This window comes from Loa loa (genome assembly GCF_000183805.2).
Source record: "Loa loa unplaced genomic scaffold supercont3.118, whole genome shotgun sequence".
Classification (NCBI taxonomy): Eukaryota; Metazoa; Nematoda; class Chromadorea; order Rhabditida; family Onchocercidae; genus Loa; species Loa loa.
In genome coordinates this window covers 146,977-165,471 of record NW_018108298.1, presented here as the reverse complement: position 1 = coordinate 165,471, position 18,495 = coordinate 146,977, and the positions used below count along the sequence as shown (strand labels likewise).

At 28.8% G+C, this 18,495-nt stretch overlaps 3 protein-coding genes across 3 annotated transcripts in view; all 3 read left to right on the top strand.

Annotated features, from left to right (window-relative positions):
* LOAG_17719 (phosphatidylinositol 3-and 4-kinase) overlaps nucleotides 1-4,500 on the top strand; it is an 8,654-nt gene extending 4,154 nt beyond the window's left edge. The window contains exons 9-16 of the mRNA XM_020450382.1: nucleotides 303-512; nucleotides 689-820; nucleotides 1,231-1,511; nucleotides 1,846-2,023; nucleotides 2,741-2,861; nucleotides 3,043-3,196; nucleotides 3,671-3,829; nucleotides 4,101-4,500. Of these exons, the coding sequence (XP_020305954.1) occupies nucleotides 303-512; nucleotides 689-820; nucleotides 1,231-1,511; nucleotides 1,846-2,023; nucleotides 2,741-2,861; nucleotides 3,043-3,196; nucleotides 3,671-3,829; nucleotides 4,101-4,230 (1,365 nt within the window). The 3' untranslated portion in view covers nucleotides 4,231-4,500. The remainder of the gene's footprint in view (nucleotides 1-302; nucleotides 513-688; nucleotides 821-1,230; nucleotides 1,512-1,845; nucleotides 2,024-2,740; nucleotides 2,862-3,042; nucleotides 3,197-3,670; nucleotides 3,830-4,100) is intronic.
* A 694-nt stretch (nucleotides 4,501-5,194) lies between these two features.
* LOAG_06079 (hypothetical protein) lies at nucleotides 5,195-15,311 on the top strand (the record flags this gene model as incomplete). The annotated part of the gene is made up of 22 exons (XM_003141615.1): nucleotides 5,195-5,276; nucleotides 5,681-5,802; nucleotides 6,281-6,412; nucleotides 6,511-6,579; nucleotides 6,936-7,037; nucleotides 7,412-7,602; nucleotides 8,097-8,258; nucleotides 8,324-8,456; nucleotides 8,692-8,850; nucleotides 9,016-9,136; nucleotides 9,468-9,550; nucleotides 9,632-9,727; nucleotides 10,155-10,281; nucleotides 10,989-11,131; nucleotides 11,420-11,573; nucleotides 11,883-11,969; nucleotides 12,214-12,378; nucleotides 12,860-13,082; nucleotides 13,350-13,559; nucleotides 13,988-14,222; nucleotides 14,695-14,826; nucleotides 15,123-15,311. 22 exons carry the CDS (start codon nucleotides 5,195-5,197, stop codon nucleotides 15,309-15,311), a joined length of 3,117 nt encoding a protein of 1,038 aa, XP_003141663.1.
* Nucleotides 15,312-15,915: 604 nt separating this feature from the next.
* Nucleotides 15,916-18,495, top strand: part of LOAG_17718 (hypothetical protein) — a gene marked incomplete at its 5' end in the record, with an annotated part of 5,619 nt that continues 3,039 nt past the window's right edge. The window contains 7 exons of the mRNA XM_020450381.1: nucleotides 15,916-16,057; nucleotides 16,188-16,320; nucleotides 16,632-16,783; nucleotides 16,954-17,133; nucleotides 17,294-17,446; nucleotides 17,614-17,797; nucleotides 18,054-18,198. Coding sequence (XP_020305953.1) covers nucleotides 15,916-16,057; nucleotides 16,188-16,320; nucleotides 16,632-16,783; nucleotides 16,954-17,133; nucleotides 17,294-17,446; nucleotides 17,614-17,797; nucleotides 18,054-18,198 — 1,089 coding nt within the window. The remainder of the gene's footprint in view (nucleotides 16,058-16,187; nucleotides 16,321-16,631; nucleotides 16,784-16,953; nucleotides 17,134-17,293; nucleotides 17,447-17,613; nucleotides 17,798-18,053; nucleotides 18,199-18,495) is intronic.

Here is an 18,495-nt window from a genome sequence, read left to right as displayed (position 1 = left end):
ATAGGATAACTTGAAATAATATATCCTTGTCAGCTATTTCTTTAATATTCATGGAAATGCATAAAGGTATTAAGAAAATTCTTGGCTATTTCTTTTTCTTTTTTTTTTTTAAAGCATGTGGCGATTCTAGAAATCAAGTAAAACACCAATTGTTATATCTTTTTATCTTTGTATGGTTCTTCTGTTTGTTATGTATTGAACAAGTATTTTGTGCTGAAGGGCTTAATTACCGTTAAATGTAGTTGTATGTCAATCTGTTTTCTTGGGAATTTTGTTACAATAAATGTTATAAGTTAATGCAGGAAGAAAAAGAAATTCAAAAGAAAACTGATAATACCAAAGAGGAGAATGGTTTATTGACAATTGAAGGTGATCAGGAAATTAATCAACAAGCAATTGAACAGGCTATGCAGAAATGCTTAACAGGCGATGATCTTACATCGTTTCTGATACGCTCTGCTTGCAGTAATCCGTCGATCACTTATTATCTTTATTGGTACCTCAAAGTTGAGGTAACTGTAAATTTTATGTTAAGAATTCTGACTTCGTAAGCATGCCAAAACACCCATCTTCTCCATTCTTAAATAATTTTAACTTTCATAAATATATATATCATTACAATGAAGTTTCAAATTCAAAGTATTAATGATTTGTTACTTATGTAGCATTCGTTCTCCGATGTTTGCAGATAGAGGCAACAGCACAAGTCGATAAGGTTATGTCACGTATGTACACCTACGTTTTGTCACTGCTCTTATCATCATTACGAAGTGGTGGTAGTGATTTGAGAAGACGAGCTGCTTCACTTGATCAGCAAGAGGTACGATTTTCAGTCGACATTTATAACAGTCATTAGTAGATTCGAATGATATCATGCAGGTCCTTACTGTTTTCACTCAAGTTCAGATTTTGTAAAAAAAAGAAAGTTTTCTTGAAGATATCCACATTACAATATTGAAACTCAGCATATTTTTTTGATAACTTGTTTGTGAGTTATCTAAAAAGGCTTTCGATGCCAGTCGTTAAATCTACATCTTGGTTAGACTATTCATGATTCAGAGTCATACTCTTGGAAAAAATATATCAAACAACAGACTTTTCTTACTCTTCCACCTTTTAGTTCAGCTATTCAAAAATTTTTCAACTTTTCAGAATTTCGAAATGAGTTTTGAGAAAAAATGTAAATGTATCTCTTCATTTTTGTTTTCCTAGCCAAGGGAAAAATTTCAGATTTTGATTGAAATACTGGTATCAATGGCTAAGCTTGTATCACAAGAAAGCGGCGGACGAAGTCAAAAAGAAAAAGTTTTGCGACGTTCTTTACGCGAGCAACATGATTTGCTTAATCTTTGCGGTCTTCCACTACCACTGGATCCAACGATACGTGTAAATGCACTATTATCCGATACGGCTACACTCTTTAACAGTAATCTGATGCCAATGAAACTTACATTCAAAACTGAAGATAATGGAACTTATGTGACAATTTTCAAACGAGGCGACGATTTAAGGTATTTATATGTGCAGCATCAAGTTTGAATCCAAACAAATCGATTTAAACTAAAGAAAATTTCATTCTATCCTCAAATTTTAAATGCATTTAAATTAGCGAGGTTCCACTCTCAATATGACGCTATAAGTATTTATGAGCTGTAACCTCAGTACCTTGATACCATTCTCCCTAGTTTGGATTATTTTAATTTTTGATCCGTAACTCGAATGTATAGGTGGTCTATCTCCTCAGAGACCACATTAACACTTTCATTTCTTAGATCAGCCTATTTTTAGAAAAGGTCTTTGACAAACTTTCCTCTGCGTGGGAATTAACTGGAAGTGCTGTTTCAGGCAAGACCAACTGATCATACAAATGATCCGTTTAATGGATGATTTACTTCGAGCAGATGGTCTTGATTTACGTCTGACACCGTATTCGGTTCTTGCTACATCCACTTCAGAAGGATTTGTTCAATTTGTTAAAGCAATTCCGCTTCGCGAAGTGATTTCGAATTGGGGTACTGTGCAGGTGAATTATCGATTTGACTTACTTTTCGTGCATTACTTTTTATTCAAATATTTAATTTAATTTTTGATAATATCAAGAGAAAAGTTGAGGTTTGAAGTTTCTAGAACATTCTCATTTCCTTTTTATTTATTTATTACTATTTACTATTGCTGAAAAATTTTATATTCAATTAATTGTATCGGAGTTGAATTAAATTTTTCTTGAAGAAAATTTTTTATTCATTCACTGCATAGGGTTTTTTCCTTGTTTGTCTTGAAAGATGCTAATGAATTGAACAACAATTTTTTCTCTTTTTATCATAATTACTCACCTTGGTCTCTAAATCACAATTTTTTTCCATTGTATGCAATAAAAGCGATTATTTCGTTTGTTTATTTTTTGGGTAGTCATTTCTTGGGAAGTGACGCATTGTTCTCGTTGACCATGCCAACAAACATACATGGCCTTTTTTTTTTGATAATTTGGAAATTGTTAATGAGATATTAACGCTATCGAACTCACTCATTTTTTCCTTATTAATTTTTTCTCATATTCAGGTGTGTAATAAAATGAACCTTGTTAATTTTAAATTCCTTACAAAAATAATTTACTATGTTGTTTAGGTTTAAATAACTTTAAGTAAGATACTATTGGTGTTACTGATATTATATATGAAGCATAACAAGGCCAGGTAATCTGCCTGGGATTGTGCAAAAATATCCTTTTTACTTTATCTAGGAGTGTCTTCGATCGTTTCGTCCTTCTCCCAATGGACCATTTGGAATCGAAACAGAAGTTGTTGAAAATTACGTTCGTTCTTGTGCTGGTTATTCGATTATTTGCTATATATTGGGAATTGGTAAATTTTCTGTTCATTCTCTTGTCATCTTACCATTGATTTCTGAGTTTCTGAGATAAATAAATTTGAAAATTATGATTCTACAGAATTAGTATGGATGAATTTTCCAGTTATTTTTTTTAACTTGATTATAGTAACGGTTTACCGATTTTATTTAACTAATTTAATGCAATTTTTTTAGGTGACCGACATTTGCATAATCTTTTGCTCTGTGAAAACGGGAGAATGTTTCATGTTGATTTTGGTTATATCCTGGGAAGAGATCCGAAACCCTTTGCTCCGCCACCAATGAAATTGACCAGTGAAATGATCAACGGTATGGGCGGATTACACAGGTCCGTTTACTCTAGATCTGCCTTACTGAAAAAGTTTACGGTAATGAACAGGAAAGGCTACGCTCAAGATGAAACTTTCCATCAAATAAGGGGTGTTGGAGATGTTGCGTCAACCGTAATAGAAATCGAAATTCACTAGTGGATTTGAACCATAATGTTGATCTCAGTAGCATACAGTTGATGGACTTAGACGATCTTGATAACTTGAATAATATATGATGTCTGGTGGAGTTTTCCCCTTCAATATAAACCGTATTGTGTTTCACAATATTAATGCCTACTGCTAAACTTACAGTTTTCACAAGAACTTGCAAAGTTAAAATTAAACTATATAAATTTAATTTGAAGCTTTAAAATATGCATAGCATGAAACCTACGCGGTTGTATTTGTTACATATTTTATCATCTGTTAGTAGGTTTGAAAAGAAAAATAAGGATAAATTATTTATAGATTCTGCATTTTTTTTTTTGCAGTAGAGAATGGAAAGAATTTCGCGGATTTTGTTTTTCCGCATTTCTCATTTTACGACGACATGCTAATGTTGTTCTAAATTTGTTTTCACTTATGTTGGATTCCGGAATACCGGATATTGCAGTCGAGAAGGAAAAAGCAGTGCAGAAAATTGAACAGAGGTACGTCTTCCGATTCTTCTTCTGTACTTTTTTTTAAACTTAAATAGAATATAAATCTTTTTTTAAAGAATATAAATCGAAATGTGGTAGTTGGGGTATACTTCTGAACTATGTAACAGACAACACATAAATTTCTTCAAATATGATTATCACATTTTTACCTTAATTCATTTTTTCCTATGGAATTTAAAATGATGATCTAAGTAATTTCTGTAACCTGCCCTGTTTTTTTTCTATCTTTCACTGTTGATTGAGTTTTTTGCGTTTTTAGATTCCATTTGACACTGACTGATGAATTAGCCGAGCAGAAAATTGAGCATCTTATTGATGAATCAGTGAATGCAAAAATAACGAAACTTACCGATATGGTTCATGACGTTCATCAGTTGATTACTAATTAGACTGTATGTTTTGCAAACTTCGGAAATCTAAACTTCGAGTTTTGAATTTCGAATACAAATTGTGTTTACATCGGATTGGACCTGCATTGTAATTCGATTAATTTCAATTTTTTAATGTGAAAGTGAAAATAGTTTGCTTAATGTTAGCTTATTGCATGGAACTGGATTATTATTGGAAGGATTATGGAAAATTGATATGGATCTGACAACAAAGGGTCTGACAACTTGACGCTTGACAGTAAAGTTGGATCTCAACCTATAATATAAGCAATACTGTATATTGTATATACGTGTGCTTTGCGTTATAAAATTAAATTTATCGTTTCCATGACTTCAATATTTGCTTAATCTGCTATGTTTCTATAATGTTTCTACAATAAATTATTCCTGATAAAAACAGAGACTTAGAATGCATAACAATTAAAAGGAGCTTACATAGAACAGCAAAGTTTAAGCAGCAATTTCGAGGGTTGACATCATTTGCGTTTCTTAATATAAAACTTTAGCTTTTAATATTTCCCCTTTTCTTACCGCATTTTGCATCATTTCCATATGTTCCTGAGTCCTACATTATCCATATGGGTTGTAAATCATCGTTCTTGCTGGATTAATAGGCTAGTAAAATCCTTTTTTCAATGCTACATAATCGAAGTTTTGGTCTTTATTTTAGCATATCTACTTCATAAATATTTGATTGGTATCCTAGAAATAAGCTATCTCAATTCTGAAGCGTTAAATTTTCTTATGTTAGCATGAAATTAACAAAGCCATTGATATTAACAATGAAAGCCGACATGTCATGCTTGCCAAGACTAAATCGATATAGACTTGCCCAGTTGAGATATTAAGAAAAACAAAGTTCACAGTGAATGCCAAACTGAATCAATTATTGCTTCATTTTATTATTAACTACTATGAAATGATGTAATCATTGTACTTTATCAGTAAATTTGATCTTATTTCAATGGATGAACATTTACAAACTATTGCCAATCTTTCCGCAGCGAAATTTCGTGATCTTTGTGCCGCTGCCAAAAGTACACAAGGTTAGGAATTGTTAAAAAATAGGAAATAAAACTTGTTTAATTCATAATGCAATATTTTTACTATTAAATGTTTATAGTATTAATTACATCTCAAACATTCATATTGCATTTCCGTTGTCTTATTTAAAATAAGATATGTATATGGAGATGTTCAGGATGTTACTATTACTTGTCAACTACTTTATTAGCTCTATTTAAGCTGTCGCTAGTAATTGTTTAGGGACAATGAATAATGTTACTAGAGTATAATTACAATACTTTTTAACGAAAGATTACTTTTAATACTTCAATAATTGCTAATCGAATCATTTAACATTATATACCTTCGAAGATATTTGCTACTTGATAGATGACATTATGATATCTATATCATGGAGTAATTATTTGAGCATATAAAATTATAGAAATGTTAAACAGTAACGATGTAATAATGGTTACACTATACGGTAAATGTCTTCATGTGTTGCAATTAGCACTTCAATGTAAGCATCAAAAAATTAATCAAGCTGCTGTTGATTTACTTCAGGTAATCAATCACCTATAAATTTAACTTTCTCATAATATAGTAGAAAAAGTCTTAATTGTATATTGATTAGTGTTAGGATTAGGCTAAACGCAGAATATATCATTGTTAAGCATAATTACATTGGCCTATTTAATTAACTATATAATGTATCGGATCTATTTTCCGCAAGAAATTCTCATGACGTTAATTGATAATTAAAATTTAATCCGATATAAATCAATCAATAACGAACAACTTTTCCAGTAGTAATATATTGCTTCAAATAATTAATTTAATCATGCATTATACCATAAAAGTTATCATTCTTTTCGATTAATTTGAAATAAATTTATGAAATAAAAAGGAGGATGAAAATTAAACTTAAATTGTGCAAATTTTAAATTTATAATGTTTAGATTTTGTAAATTTCAAATTTATAATATAGGTTATCAGCAAAACTTTTCCAATTTGCATTTTTAGCTTTTTTTTTTCTTCGCAGACATTAATTCGCGATGAACATTTTCTGAACAAAGCGACAACTTCTGAAAGTGACACCTTGATGATGTCAACATTAAAGTCGATAACCCTGTTACCAGTAATCAAGGCTCCCATTCAATGTCGCATCCTAACGGTAACGGTAAATTGCTTACTTCCAGTTTTTAACTTTTAATTTCAACATTTAATTCAAATTTTGATTAATATTTTATTTTCATTTCGAAATTTTTACAGCTAATAGTTGAAATAATGTGTAAGGAAGAACGACGAGTAACAATTGAAATGGTAATGGAAGCTTTAACGGTTAGCCAATTTAATTCTTTCAAAAATATTTTTAGAAAGAACGAAATTAGCCAACAATTAAATGAAATAGAAATGATTAATATTTGGAATTCCTTAACTTTTACCCGCTATATTGGATGAAATATGAAATATTATATGATTAATAAATTGAGGCAGAGACAATATTCTTCACTTTTATTTTATACTATCTCCCTTTTCATTCTCTGTTATTTTGATATGACATAATTCTACATGATCCCTATTAATTAATCACTTATATCTAAATTAAATTCTAGTCTGGAGGTATTCCTTATGCAATTTAATGTTTACCAATAATTAATTAGAAGTAGATCTACTTCTTTTTTTTTTTGGTACAGTTATGCATGCAAACATATGGAAATGCCGAAGAAAGAAGTGTTCAACTGGCTTGTCGCGCAGCTATCACTCAGATTTTTAGCTTCTTTTGTACATTGTCACAGGTTAATCAATAAGTTTGACATTTTATTACAGTTCTGTTATCAAATTTCACTGGTAGATTTATGAAATTAAATTTAATACTGTGAAAAAATAAGTTAAAATTAATTCATTCCATTTCTTCTCCACAAATGTTTAGCTCTTTTGTTCAATAATGAAGCATTAAAGTATATACTTACATATGATAATAATAAAGATGGAATATAATAGAGTAATTGTCAAATTGATTTACAATTTGATTTTTTGATTTGTTTACTTTTTGATTAATTTGATCTCTTTGAAATGTTAATTATCATTTATGTGAGATTAATTTATTATTAAGTATTCATTTAACAAAAAATTATTAAATTATCAAATCTTCAAGTTAATCTATTTTCAGAATAGCCATTACCAGGAACAAATTGTCATTCTTATGGATACTACATCATTGCTGAATGAAGTAATCAAATGCGCAAATGTCACAAATCCACAATCAGATCAAATTATCATCGTGCTAGATGCCATATGTAGTCTTCTTAGTTCACAACCAATTAGCATTATCAATCATCAGCCATTCATTAATACTATATGGTACAATCATTGATTAATTAATATTTGGCCTTACTTTTAATTTTCGAAAAATTTGTAACATAATGAAATTTACTTTTTTTTTAAATTTTTTAAGATAGCGGAAAAATTGAAATTTACGGGGGACAGTGAAATTTACTGTAAATCTTCATGTCAACTTTTTTTTCTTTAAATACAGTTTCTCTATCCCATCATTTATCCGTCCAGTTAAGATATTATTGTTTTAGGGAAATAACAAATACTAATTAGGATTATAGTCAAGATTAGAAGGCTTGGGTAAATCATTTTGGATTAATGTAATCATCACTGGAGTACTTCCAATTCTCTCGTTTAAATATAGACCTTAATTAACCTCTCTAACTTTTAATTATAGTTTTGATTAATTCTCGTTACTTTCCTAAAACAATGGCAGCAATAGTCATGATAAATTCGAAATTTGTTAAGGGTAGAAAATAGTTTTTTTTTAAAGTTTTTTTTCTGAATATCAAACTTTCTAGGCGTGAATTAAGTCCATGCATGATGAAAATGTTGGGAGAACCAGAAAAGAGTACTCGTGATATTACTGAAGGTAATGAACCATTTGGACGAGGTCAAAGGTCGGTGACGACAAACAGTAAAACGGTTTTCGATCATCCGGAAATTTTACTCTCGCTGTATCAGTAAGTGATTGCTCGTTTAAATATAGTAATATTGTTGTGTTGGAATTATATCATATCAGTTTCAGGATCGTCGAGCAATTATTAAGAATTCTTGCCGGTATTCATGGAATGCGCAGTGTATTGGAAGCAATATTTCATAAAGCTTTGTTGTATCCAAGAGTGGATCAACGTTCGGAAGCTCTTCGGTTCATCCGGAAGGTTCTGTTTGAAGATTTTAACATTTCAGAATTTTATTATACTGAAGTGTGAACATTTCCAAAACTTTGGAAGACTATGAAAGTTGAGCAATCCGGAACTGCTACCTAAAAAATCTGGATTGTTTAGGTTATCCTCGTGGAAACATAACATTTCAAGTAATGTTTGCAATTCTTTCTAGTTTTAAAATAGCCAACAATTGAGTACCTCATTTGAATTCCGATATTTTTCATTTCAGATTACTAAGAATGAAGAACGTCTTGCTAATATTATTTCAATTTCGATGAGCAGTAAAACGATCACACTATGGACTATCATTGTTGATTGTATTGTTGAATGCAGTAATTCAACGAATATTGACATAGCTTCAGAAGGACTTCGAACATTACAGACTTTGGTTAGTTACATTTCAATCCTTCCCATTCCATTCTTACCATTTGTATAATACTTGAAAAATGAACTGAAATCTTTTAAATCTGAAAAGAAAGAAAATTATTAGTCATCTCATTCATTACCTACGAATTACTTCTTGATTTATAAACAAAATGGAAGCTATTTCTAGCTAACCACAGTATCCCAAATGTGTGAAGCTGATAGTGATGGGATATTGTCCACAGAACTAATTGATTCCATTTTGGCCTATTTTCCGACGGATGACATCACATTAGCTTCAACTATTGATGGTGATTTGAATATTTTATAATGTTTGAAATGATTTTTTCATGCTTTATTTTGATATAACTTTTTTTTCGGATAATTTCGGAAATTTTATCGTTTAATTACAATTATATACCATTGTATCATAAAGTTTTGGATATAAAAAATGAAGAAATTCATCATAATGTCCAAACTTCAAAATTTTTTAGATTATTAGAATAATTTGTTAGAATTCGAAAATCAAAAAACCAAATTTTTTATGAGTAATATTTTACTTGGACTATAATATGTAAATTTGGCAAAGTGGTCATAAAAATGGGCTTTGAAAAAAATTTTATTATTAAATGAAATTTTCAGATGAGATTTCAGAAGAGCGTGATAACAAACAGGACGATATAAAACGAAATAGCTCATTGGAGAATTTGGAAAGTACAGATGAAGTTTGTGTGATAAATCTTACATTGTAAACTCTTCGATGACATTTGAGATTTTAAGAAGACATTTTTAATAATTTAATTTAGATAACCGAAGTACTCGAAAAATTGACGACAAAATACAAAGGAGAAGAAACGGTTGCGATGATTTGCTGTGATTCGGCGGGTAATAAATCAGCTGAAGTAAATTGTTTATTTTTTGTCTCGTCAAATCTACAAAAAAAAAAAAGAAGCACAGTTTCTAAATTCAAAGGTGAGATAAAGTTGTAAGTAAGCTTTTGAATATTAACTTTCATCTTCATGGTATTGTTGTCATTAGTTTATCACTTAACACTTTAATTACTGTTCTTTCAACTGCATGTCTCATAATCTAACTATCATATTATTTTAGAATTTCGAAATCAAACAGACTTACTTATAATTAACACCCCTACCACGTTTTATTTGAACATTTTATAAGTATTGCGATTGACGTCTTAATATTATAAATAAGTGGAGGATTTCATTTTCTGAATTTAATTTAAATTTACGTATGTTATCTAAAGTTGGGTAAAGTTTGTACTTCAAAGGACTGCTTAGGAAAATTTAAATTGTTTGAGAAATTTTTCAGAAAGAAATAGAAACAGCAAATTGCTATGTGAATGAATTGCGGAATGTTATTCCAAAATGGTTGCAAATTAAAAGCACGATTGAAGTTGATGAAGCAATTCAAGAATTTGCATCCAATTTCTTTTCTGGTGCATTTTTTTTTTTCTAAAGAGATTTTTCTAAACATCGAAATTTCGGCTTTCAAAATTAATGAAATAAAAAAAGAACCAAGAATGGGTGGGAAATCAGTCACTTAATAAGTTTTAATTTTTTTTGAAAAGAATATTCTTTGGATGATGAGAGAAAAAAGCTGTGAAAAATCGATTATATATTATTTTATAGTTTGGAAAATTCTTTAGAAAAAAGTAAAAAATTGCTACAAAATTCCAGAAAACTGTAGTTCAGGAATTTATTATTATTAAAGATAGGTAGACCTGTTTAATTATGGATTCTTGTATTCCTGTTATCTCAGATTGGCCAATTAGTAATTAATTGTTAAATCAATTTCCATAGAATTATATTTTATCAATCGATTCCTAAAAGAGTGAGAGAAGAAAACAAAAAGCACTTTGTTGAATTTAAAAAGTTCAATAATTTTTAATTCATCACAAGTCACTTTTTTTTACCTACAAAGTTTCAATTTTTCTCTCTTTTCCTATGTATCATTTGTAAATGTTTTGTCAGGCTTTTCTGGATAACAGTTGAAATTTGTCTGTTTAATTCAGGCTTTAGTAATAGTCTCGGTGAAAAGGCCTTTGAAGACATCCACATCAATAACAATAAGCTACAGGAGCCAGAAACAAAGTTATGCATAGCTTTTTCCGGAAAAGTTTTTTCCTGTTAAGTCACATTACAGAATTCATGACAACTCAGAAAGATGCTTTCGAGTTATACGGTCAGACACAATCACATTTCCTGAATTCTGATGCCATCTATCTTACAACTTATGCAGCACTAGCTGTTGTTTTTTATAAAAACAACAAGCAAACCTTCAACAAGGTGAAATTTTTTAACGAATTTAGTTTAAACTATTAAAATCTTTTTTAAACCCTATCTTCCAACCAAAAAAAAAGTCAAAAGAGTTCATTTTTTACATGAATAGCAAAATTTCTTTAGATCTATTTGCATTTGCATTTTTAAATTTTACAATTCTATCTTGTGAAATTAATACTTTCCATTTTAGGCTTAATTAATAAATTCAAGGTTTGATTAAAGTGTTTACCATCCAAATAATAGATTCTTGATCCTTCCTGATGAAAATTTAATTGTATAAATTTTTCGATTCAGTTTTGGTTCATTAATGAAGTACTGCATAGTGATTGCATTGTATATAGCAGTGATCATTGGCTTAATACGGTGTATGAAAATTTGATAAAATTGGAAGTGGAATTTCAACCTTTAGATGATGTCATCAAAATGCCACTAATAAGTGTTATTGAAGGTATATATTTTATAAAAGCACAGCAAAAGTTTACTTTTAATTTGATTTTTAAATTTTAAAGTAAACAGTTAACTTCACTTTGCTTCCTTCATCATTTAATACTTACTTGCTTGCTTATTGTCATTTTTTCCTTTTCATTTCATTTTCTTTTATTTTTTAATATATTTGAATTATGCCATATTGGGATGACAAAATGAATTCATTAGCATCGATAGAAGGATCTAATTATAGAGTAATCACACAATCTCACATAGCCTGGCATAAATTTAATCGTTTTTTTTTCGGATTAAAATTTGAAATTTATTTCAGATTACACTGGATGTAGTGCTCAAACAATGAGTGATATACGACGAATACAGCAAATGGTTACGAAACGGAGTAAGCATTCATTAGCTGGTATGTTTATTACCAGAAAATTTGAATTTATCAGAATTAAATTAATCTTTTTATAACTTTCAAAAATTTCTAATATTTGATTTTATGGTATAAAAAGATAGTAAGCCTTAGCCGATAAAATAATTATGCTCAAATTTATCATCATTTTATGCTTTCAAAAGAAAAACATTTGGATCATAAGATTATTGCTTGGAATTCGAACCTACTGCTAATCAATTAATTAGAAGTAAATAAGTAATTTCAGCTTGTAAAGCATACCGATGGCTTTTATCGTCAAGTTGGAATAAATTACTAACAGCATCATCAAAGTTACTTTCCCTTCGTAACAAACAACATCGTATTGTTCGTCCAAAAGCTGCTGAAGCTTTTGATAAGGCTGTATATACATTATTAACCTTTGCTAAACTTTGTATTACATTAGGCATGTTTTATAATTCAATTTATCCACCGAGGAATTTTTTAACTTTTAACCTTTTCTTAAATTATACTTTTAATTGCTGGAAAAGTTATAGCACAAAAGGTTATAGGTTAGTTGAATATATAAGTGTTAACAATTAATTACTTTCGAAATCTTTTTTAATTTCTCATTTTCTTCTGAAAAAGAATTAAATTGTAAGAAATATCATCAAATATCAACAATTAGAAAAGATTGATGGGAATTAGCTTGGCTCCCGGGAATATCTGATATTTCAGGGTCATCTTATACTTTCGTTTGTCTAATTTAATTTTTACTTCGACCTTACCTTACCTCGTCTTTTTATTCTACCTTGTTTCGTTTCATTTTACTCAATTTAAACTTTTACTTTAGTTTGCTGATTATTGAAATCAAGTTATGAACAATTTTAACATACTTTATTCATTATTAAACAAAAATAAGCGCTTAGGTTCAGGCCTGAAAGACTGTAATCAAGTGATCATTGAACGGCTTGTCATGGCAACATGTCCTTTGGATGAATTGAGAAGTTTTGCAATTCAAGAAAAAATAGATTCCGTAACAGAACGACTCAACCGATGGCCATTACGGAAAGGAGATGTCATCGCAATGCTAACTATTTTGGATATTGCTATTGATTGCGGGCTTTATGCACCAAAATGTTGGAATGATATCATCAGGTGAATAATAAATAAGTTAAACTTGATTACTGGTACTATATTTCAACAACGATATTCATTTCATTCAATAAATTTTTAGAAACATTTGATATAGTGGTTTATGATTTAATCATTAATTTAAAAAAGGTTAAATAATGCATAATTTAAAAATAATTTTGTCATCGTTTAATTTAGATTTTTTGATTTCTGATTCTAATCATTGTTTTGATAATAAATTAACTAATGGATCAACACATATTGTATCAGAAATAATAAAAACATTTATAGATGCACCGAATATATCTGGCAAGTAGAGAAATATTTTTTTGGTATTATAAGTCAAGATCAGACCAATTGGATGTCACTTGTCCCTTCCAATGGTGATAATGCTGATAAGGCACAACATATTGATGATATCCTGTCTGATATTGATAGCGATAACCTTAACAGTCATACGGCTTGTCGAATTCTTCAATTCTTGATCTCAGAAGTAAACAGGTAAGCATAGAAAAGTACCGCAGCAAATAAATTATCTAATTAATTCAAGTAGAAAAATTCAAATCTGAGCATATTCTACCCTCCTCATATCTGATAATTTATGAAAGCTTTTTTTTTTACTTCAAGTTTACTATCTTTTGTTGTTTTTGCAAAATGTTAAGAATATTCGTTAGGTAAAAATATGTGATAGAAATTCAAATAATCTATTAAAGCATTTTTCAAATTTTAATCTATTTGACGTTCAATTTGAATCATTGATCAGAATTTAAATTAAAGTTTTAGTTACTAACATAAAAGTAGACTTAAGAAGGTATGAATGAAAAAGTCTGCTTCGAAGAGCTGTTCATAATGAAGTGTTCAATTTCCTTTAAATTATTTTCCTTTAATTAATTGTTCCAACTTTCTATCAATTTCAGTATTTAATTCAGATTTTACGAACGTGCTGGTAAGGAATTGAATTTAGCATCACTCAGCGAATTAACGGAAAATTTAGTAATGGCTAGTGAAAATTACCAATACCACGTGAATTCACAAAAGCCAAACTCATTGGCTGATCCAACAGTAATCCTGGGACGAATATTTGCCATTTCAATGACACTTTCAACGAGGCCTTTAATCCATGTAATGAAAATATGGCCTAAAGTGTCACATTATATAGTTCAGGTTAGTGGTCACTCATTTAAATTTTAAAGTTTTCTTCTTAGCAAAATCTTTTTTTCTAATTTTTAAAAAATTTAAGCATTGCTATAAATTTTAGGGAAATTAATTGTTCTGAATTGTAACAATTCAGGAATAAAAAAAAAAAAAAAAAAACCTTCTAATATTTCTCATATATATTTCCTTTCATCAAATTAACTTCTATTCTCCAAATAGATTATGAGGCCATCAATCTGATTTCATTTCTTCCATCTTTTTTTCATTTTCTTTTTTTTTTCGAAACATTAAATGATATATTACTCATTCTCTACTATGATCTCTCAGATAAATCTACCAGATATCCTTGAAAGAGAATTAAATCCCAAATCTTAACAATATTACTTATGCGATATTCCTTCAAATTTCTAATTTCATTATAGAAATCATTAGAATTTTAAATTAAATTTATTTCAAAATATAATATTTTTGATAATTACAGTGTGCTTCCTCACGTAGTAATGGAAAATTAAACCTTTTTGCTATCGAAGGTTTGGGTATTTGTATAGCAAAATTAATGATCAATGAAACGAATGGCTTTTGCTACAATCAACTCATCTTTCAACCATTACAAGTTTGAAATGATTTTAAAAATTGATTTAAATATTATTACAACGATTTGCATTTCATTCTTTAGTTAAAACTTCTTTTCAAATATTTCTGAAACAAAAATAGCAAAATTCAATAAAATAATCTTACAATTCTTTCATTTATGTTAAAATTTTCCCACTTCTCTGTAATATTTATGTTACCAATTCGTCTTACAACGGTTTTCTGCTGTCGATAACGAGTGGAATCCATATTTGCTCATATGAATACAGTAATTTCGGAAATTTTTGGAAGCCTTTCTAAATTTTCAAAAATTTGCAGAACATTCTTTGTGCGGAGATGTGTTTGGAAGAATCACAGGAACAGATTGTCACATTGTTGGCAACATTTGTGCATTCACACGCAAATATTATTGGCTCCGGATGGCGACCGTTATTTAGTGCTTTGAAAGCATTACGAATTGAAGACCATTCAGGCATGTTTAGAACTACTTTCATTACCATTAATTAATTGCCAAAATTGTCTAACCATTCAGACAGCACCATTTTAAACCAAGTAATACTTGTGTTTGAACGATTTCATGTGATAAGCTGATGATATCAGCCTTTCATAAGCTAATTAAATTATCGATTGTCATACAATTAGGGTTGTTTGAAGAAAGCAGTTCAACAAAATAAGTTTGTTGAAATTTAAAAATTAAAGTTTGAGAACTATACTAAAGTTGGAAATTAAAATTTCTATTAATAAACTTTGGCTTTTACTGGATATTTGATTTTCAGAAACCTTACATTCCGACTTATTTCTGGTAATTTGCATCACAAACATAATAAGCTAAAATTAATAATTAAACCGGCAAGATGGATAATTCTTCCGGGAAAAAAGACCTCAAAATATCTTTCTAAATTTCATTAGAAATTTGGTAGCATTGAAGCAACTCGCATTCAATTTTTTTTTTAAATCTAATTAAATAAGAAATTTTATTTATGATTTAAAATTTCACAGTAAAAATTTTAAACTTAATTATCTTAACTTTTGTTATTTCGTCAAAATTTCGCAAACTTTCAATTTTCAAAGTGTTTTGTTTTTTCCAGAATCAGAAAATGATACTAGCGATATGGCGACAGTATCATCAGTTCAAGCAACTGTACTTGACATTTTTTCGGCGTATCTTAATATTAAAAACACAAACATTTTAATAATGACAGCTCTGGATTATATTACATGTGTCCTGCAATATCTTCATTCTACAGGATCAGGTAAATCTTAAACGTTTTTTATAATACAGTACAATTAATTATGAACGATAAACCAAATAACGGAATAGTAATGGAGATTTGACTATGTGAATACCAACTAAAAATTTAATAAAATATGTTTATATTACAGAAAATGAATCAATGATTCCATCATCGAATGTGACGATGGCTTCAACAGCTTTGCAAAATTTGTTAAAATTGGAACGAATGCTTCATAATTTATTCGATTCGGCTGATTGTACTGATCAACATTTACTACAAAGGTATTTCTCACTCATTTCCTCATGTCATAGCTGAAATTAGAAGAGAATTAAAAGATGAAATTTAGAGAAAAATTCTAATACCTTATTGTGAATTAGAAATAATTCATACTATCTAATCTAATTTTTTTCAAATAAATAACACTTTTAATATCCTTATCACATTAAAAATGATTGCATAAAATGCCGAGAAATAATTATTCACTATTCATTTTTGAGAAATAATTATTCAATTATTTCATTTATTCATGAATTTATCGATTGATGATCTAATATTTGAAATATTTTAAGCTTAACATTTGTCCATTTCTCAGGTTAACATTACGTGAACGAACTCAGCATTGCATTGATCGATATACAAATTTATCATTTTTGATGGAACCATTATCAACTGTTCTGATTGAAGAACCATTTTTTGATTTTGAACAGAAAATCCCACCAACTGATCTTGATCGTTTACTTGAAGGCTTGTTCCTTCCTCATCTATTTTATTCATTTATTCATGACTTTGAGGAAATGTAATTTCTTGAATTTACTTTGAATAATTCCATTATCTGTTTAAAACAATCATAAAATCGAAGTTTAAAGGAAAAAAAAATGAATTTTGGCTGAATAATGATATATGAAAATTGTTAGCACCGGAAATAACCGTACCTTGGAAAAATTACACGGCATCGAGACGAAGTTGTACTGAAGTTTATTTATCGTTACTGGAAGGTCTTACGGCTGTTACCTTTGTTTGTCCTGCATCACTACAATCAAATTTACTGCGAACAATCGCAGATTTGATAAAGGATCAAGTGGATACTAAATTCGGTATACTTGCTTACGCTATACTTTCAAATATTTAAAGCTTAAAATTATCAATTTTCTCTTCTCTTAATAGAAAATAAATTAAGATTATGGAAATATTTGGGATTATTCGTGTACTAATTAAGGCTAATGAAATATTCAAAAATATTTTTGGTATTTATAGGTATCAATTTTGGCGCATATGGCTTATCAGTCCTCGTTTTCCCAATGCTACAACAATGGATGCGTAAAAATGCGGCAAAACATGAAAATAATTTGAAACAAGCAATTGGATTGTTCACAGAAGTTGTCAAGCAATATTTAATACAAACAGAAAGTAACGAATTCATTACATTTTCTCGTCTTTTTTTGTTTTTTTTTCAAAGTAATTTCAAATTTTTATAATTTCATGCAAAAGTATGACGAAATTTTGTCACATTCCAACTTACAATGTGGAATGTTAAATTAATTTGTTATTTATGTAATAAAAGATTCATTTTACAGATAACCTATGGGTTAATCGAACACTTTTTGATACATTAACTCTATTAACGGAATGCATTACCTGTGCTACAAATCGTATTGCACGTTTGGGTTATGCATGTTTACGATTTCTGATTAAGTCTTCTATTCATTCGTTAACAACCGAAAGGTGGACAATTATCGTGCGGTCATTATGGAATACAACGTAAGTTAGACACAAAAAATGTCAACTTTTCAGTTTTGAAATTCACGCATCTACTTTGAACATTAATTTTAGAAATTTAATTGATTATAATTACATTTACTTTTATATATAAAGCTTTAACATTTAAATTTTATTTTTGTTACCCTCTTTTTGTTATAATAACTTTCTTCCTCTCTTTTGAACGTGATACAGTTCAATAATCAGTAGCTTATAAATTTTCGTATTTCTAAATTACTTCTAAATTTTCACGTTTCAGAAATTTAACTCTGGCACATCTACGACTTTTAATGCAGTATTATGTCGTTGATTCAAATGATCCAAACGGAGATCTTGGGAATGTTTGTATAACTGTTGTTGAAAATTCAAATTTTTCATGTGAAACGTTATTATTGGCTCGACAGGTAAAATTGCAAAAGAATTTTCCATTAGATTAACTGTTAAATAATTTATTCCAAATTGGTATTCAAATTAGACCCTTAAATTTAACTTTTCTACATATTTAAACCAAAATCTATTATTTATTATTATTATTATTATTATTATTATTATTATTATTATTATTATTATTATTATTATTATTATTATTATTATTATTATTATTATTATTATTATTATTATTATTATTATTATTATTATTATTATTATTATTATTATTATTATTATTATTATTATTATTATTATTATTATTATTATTATTA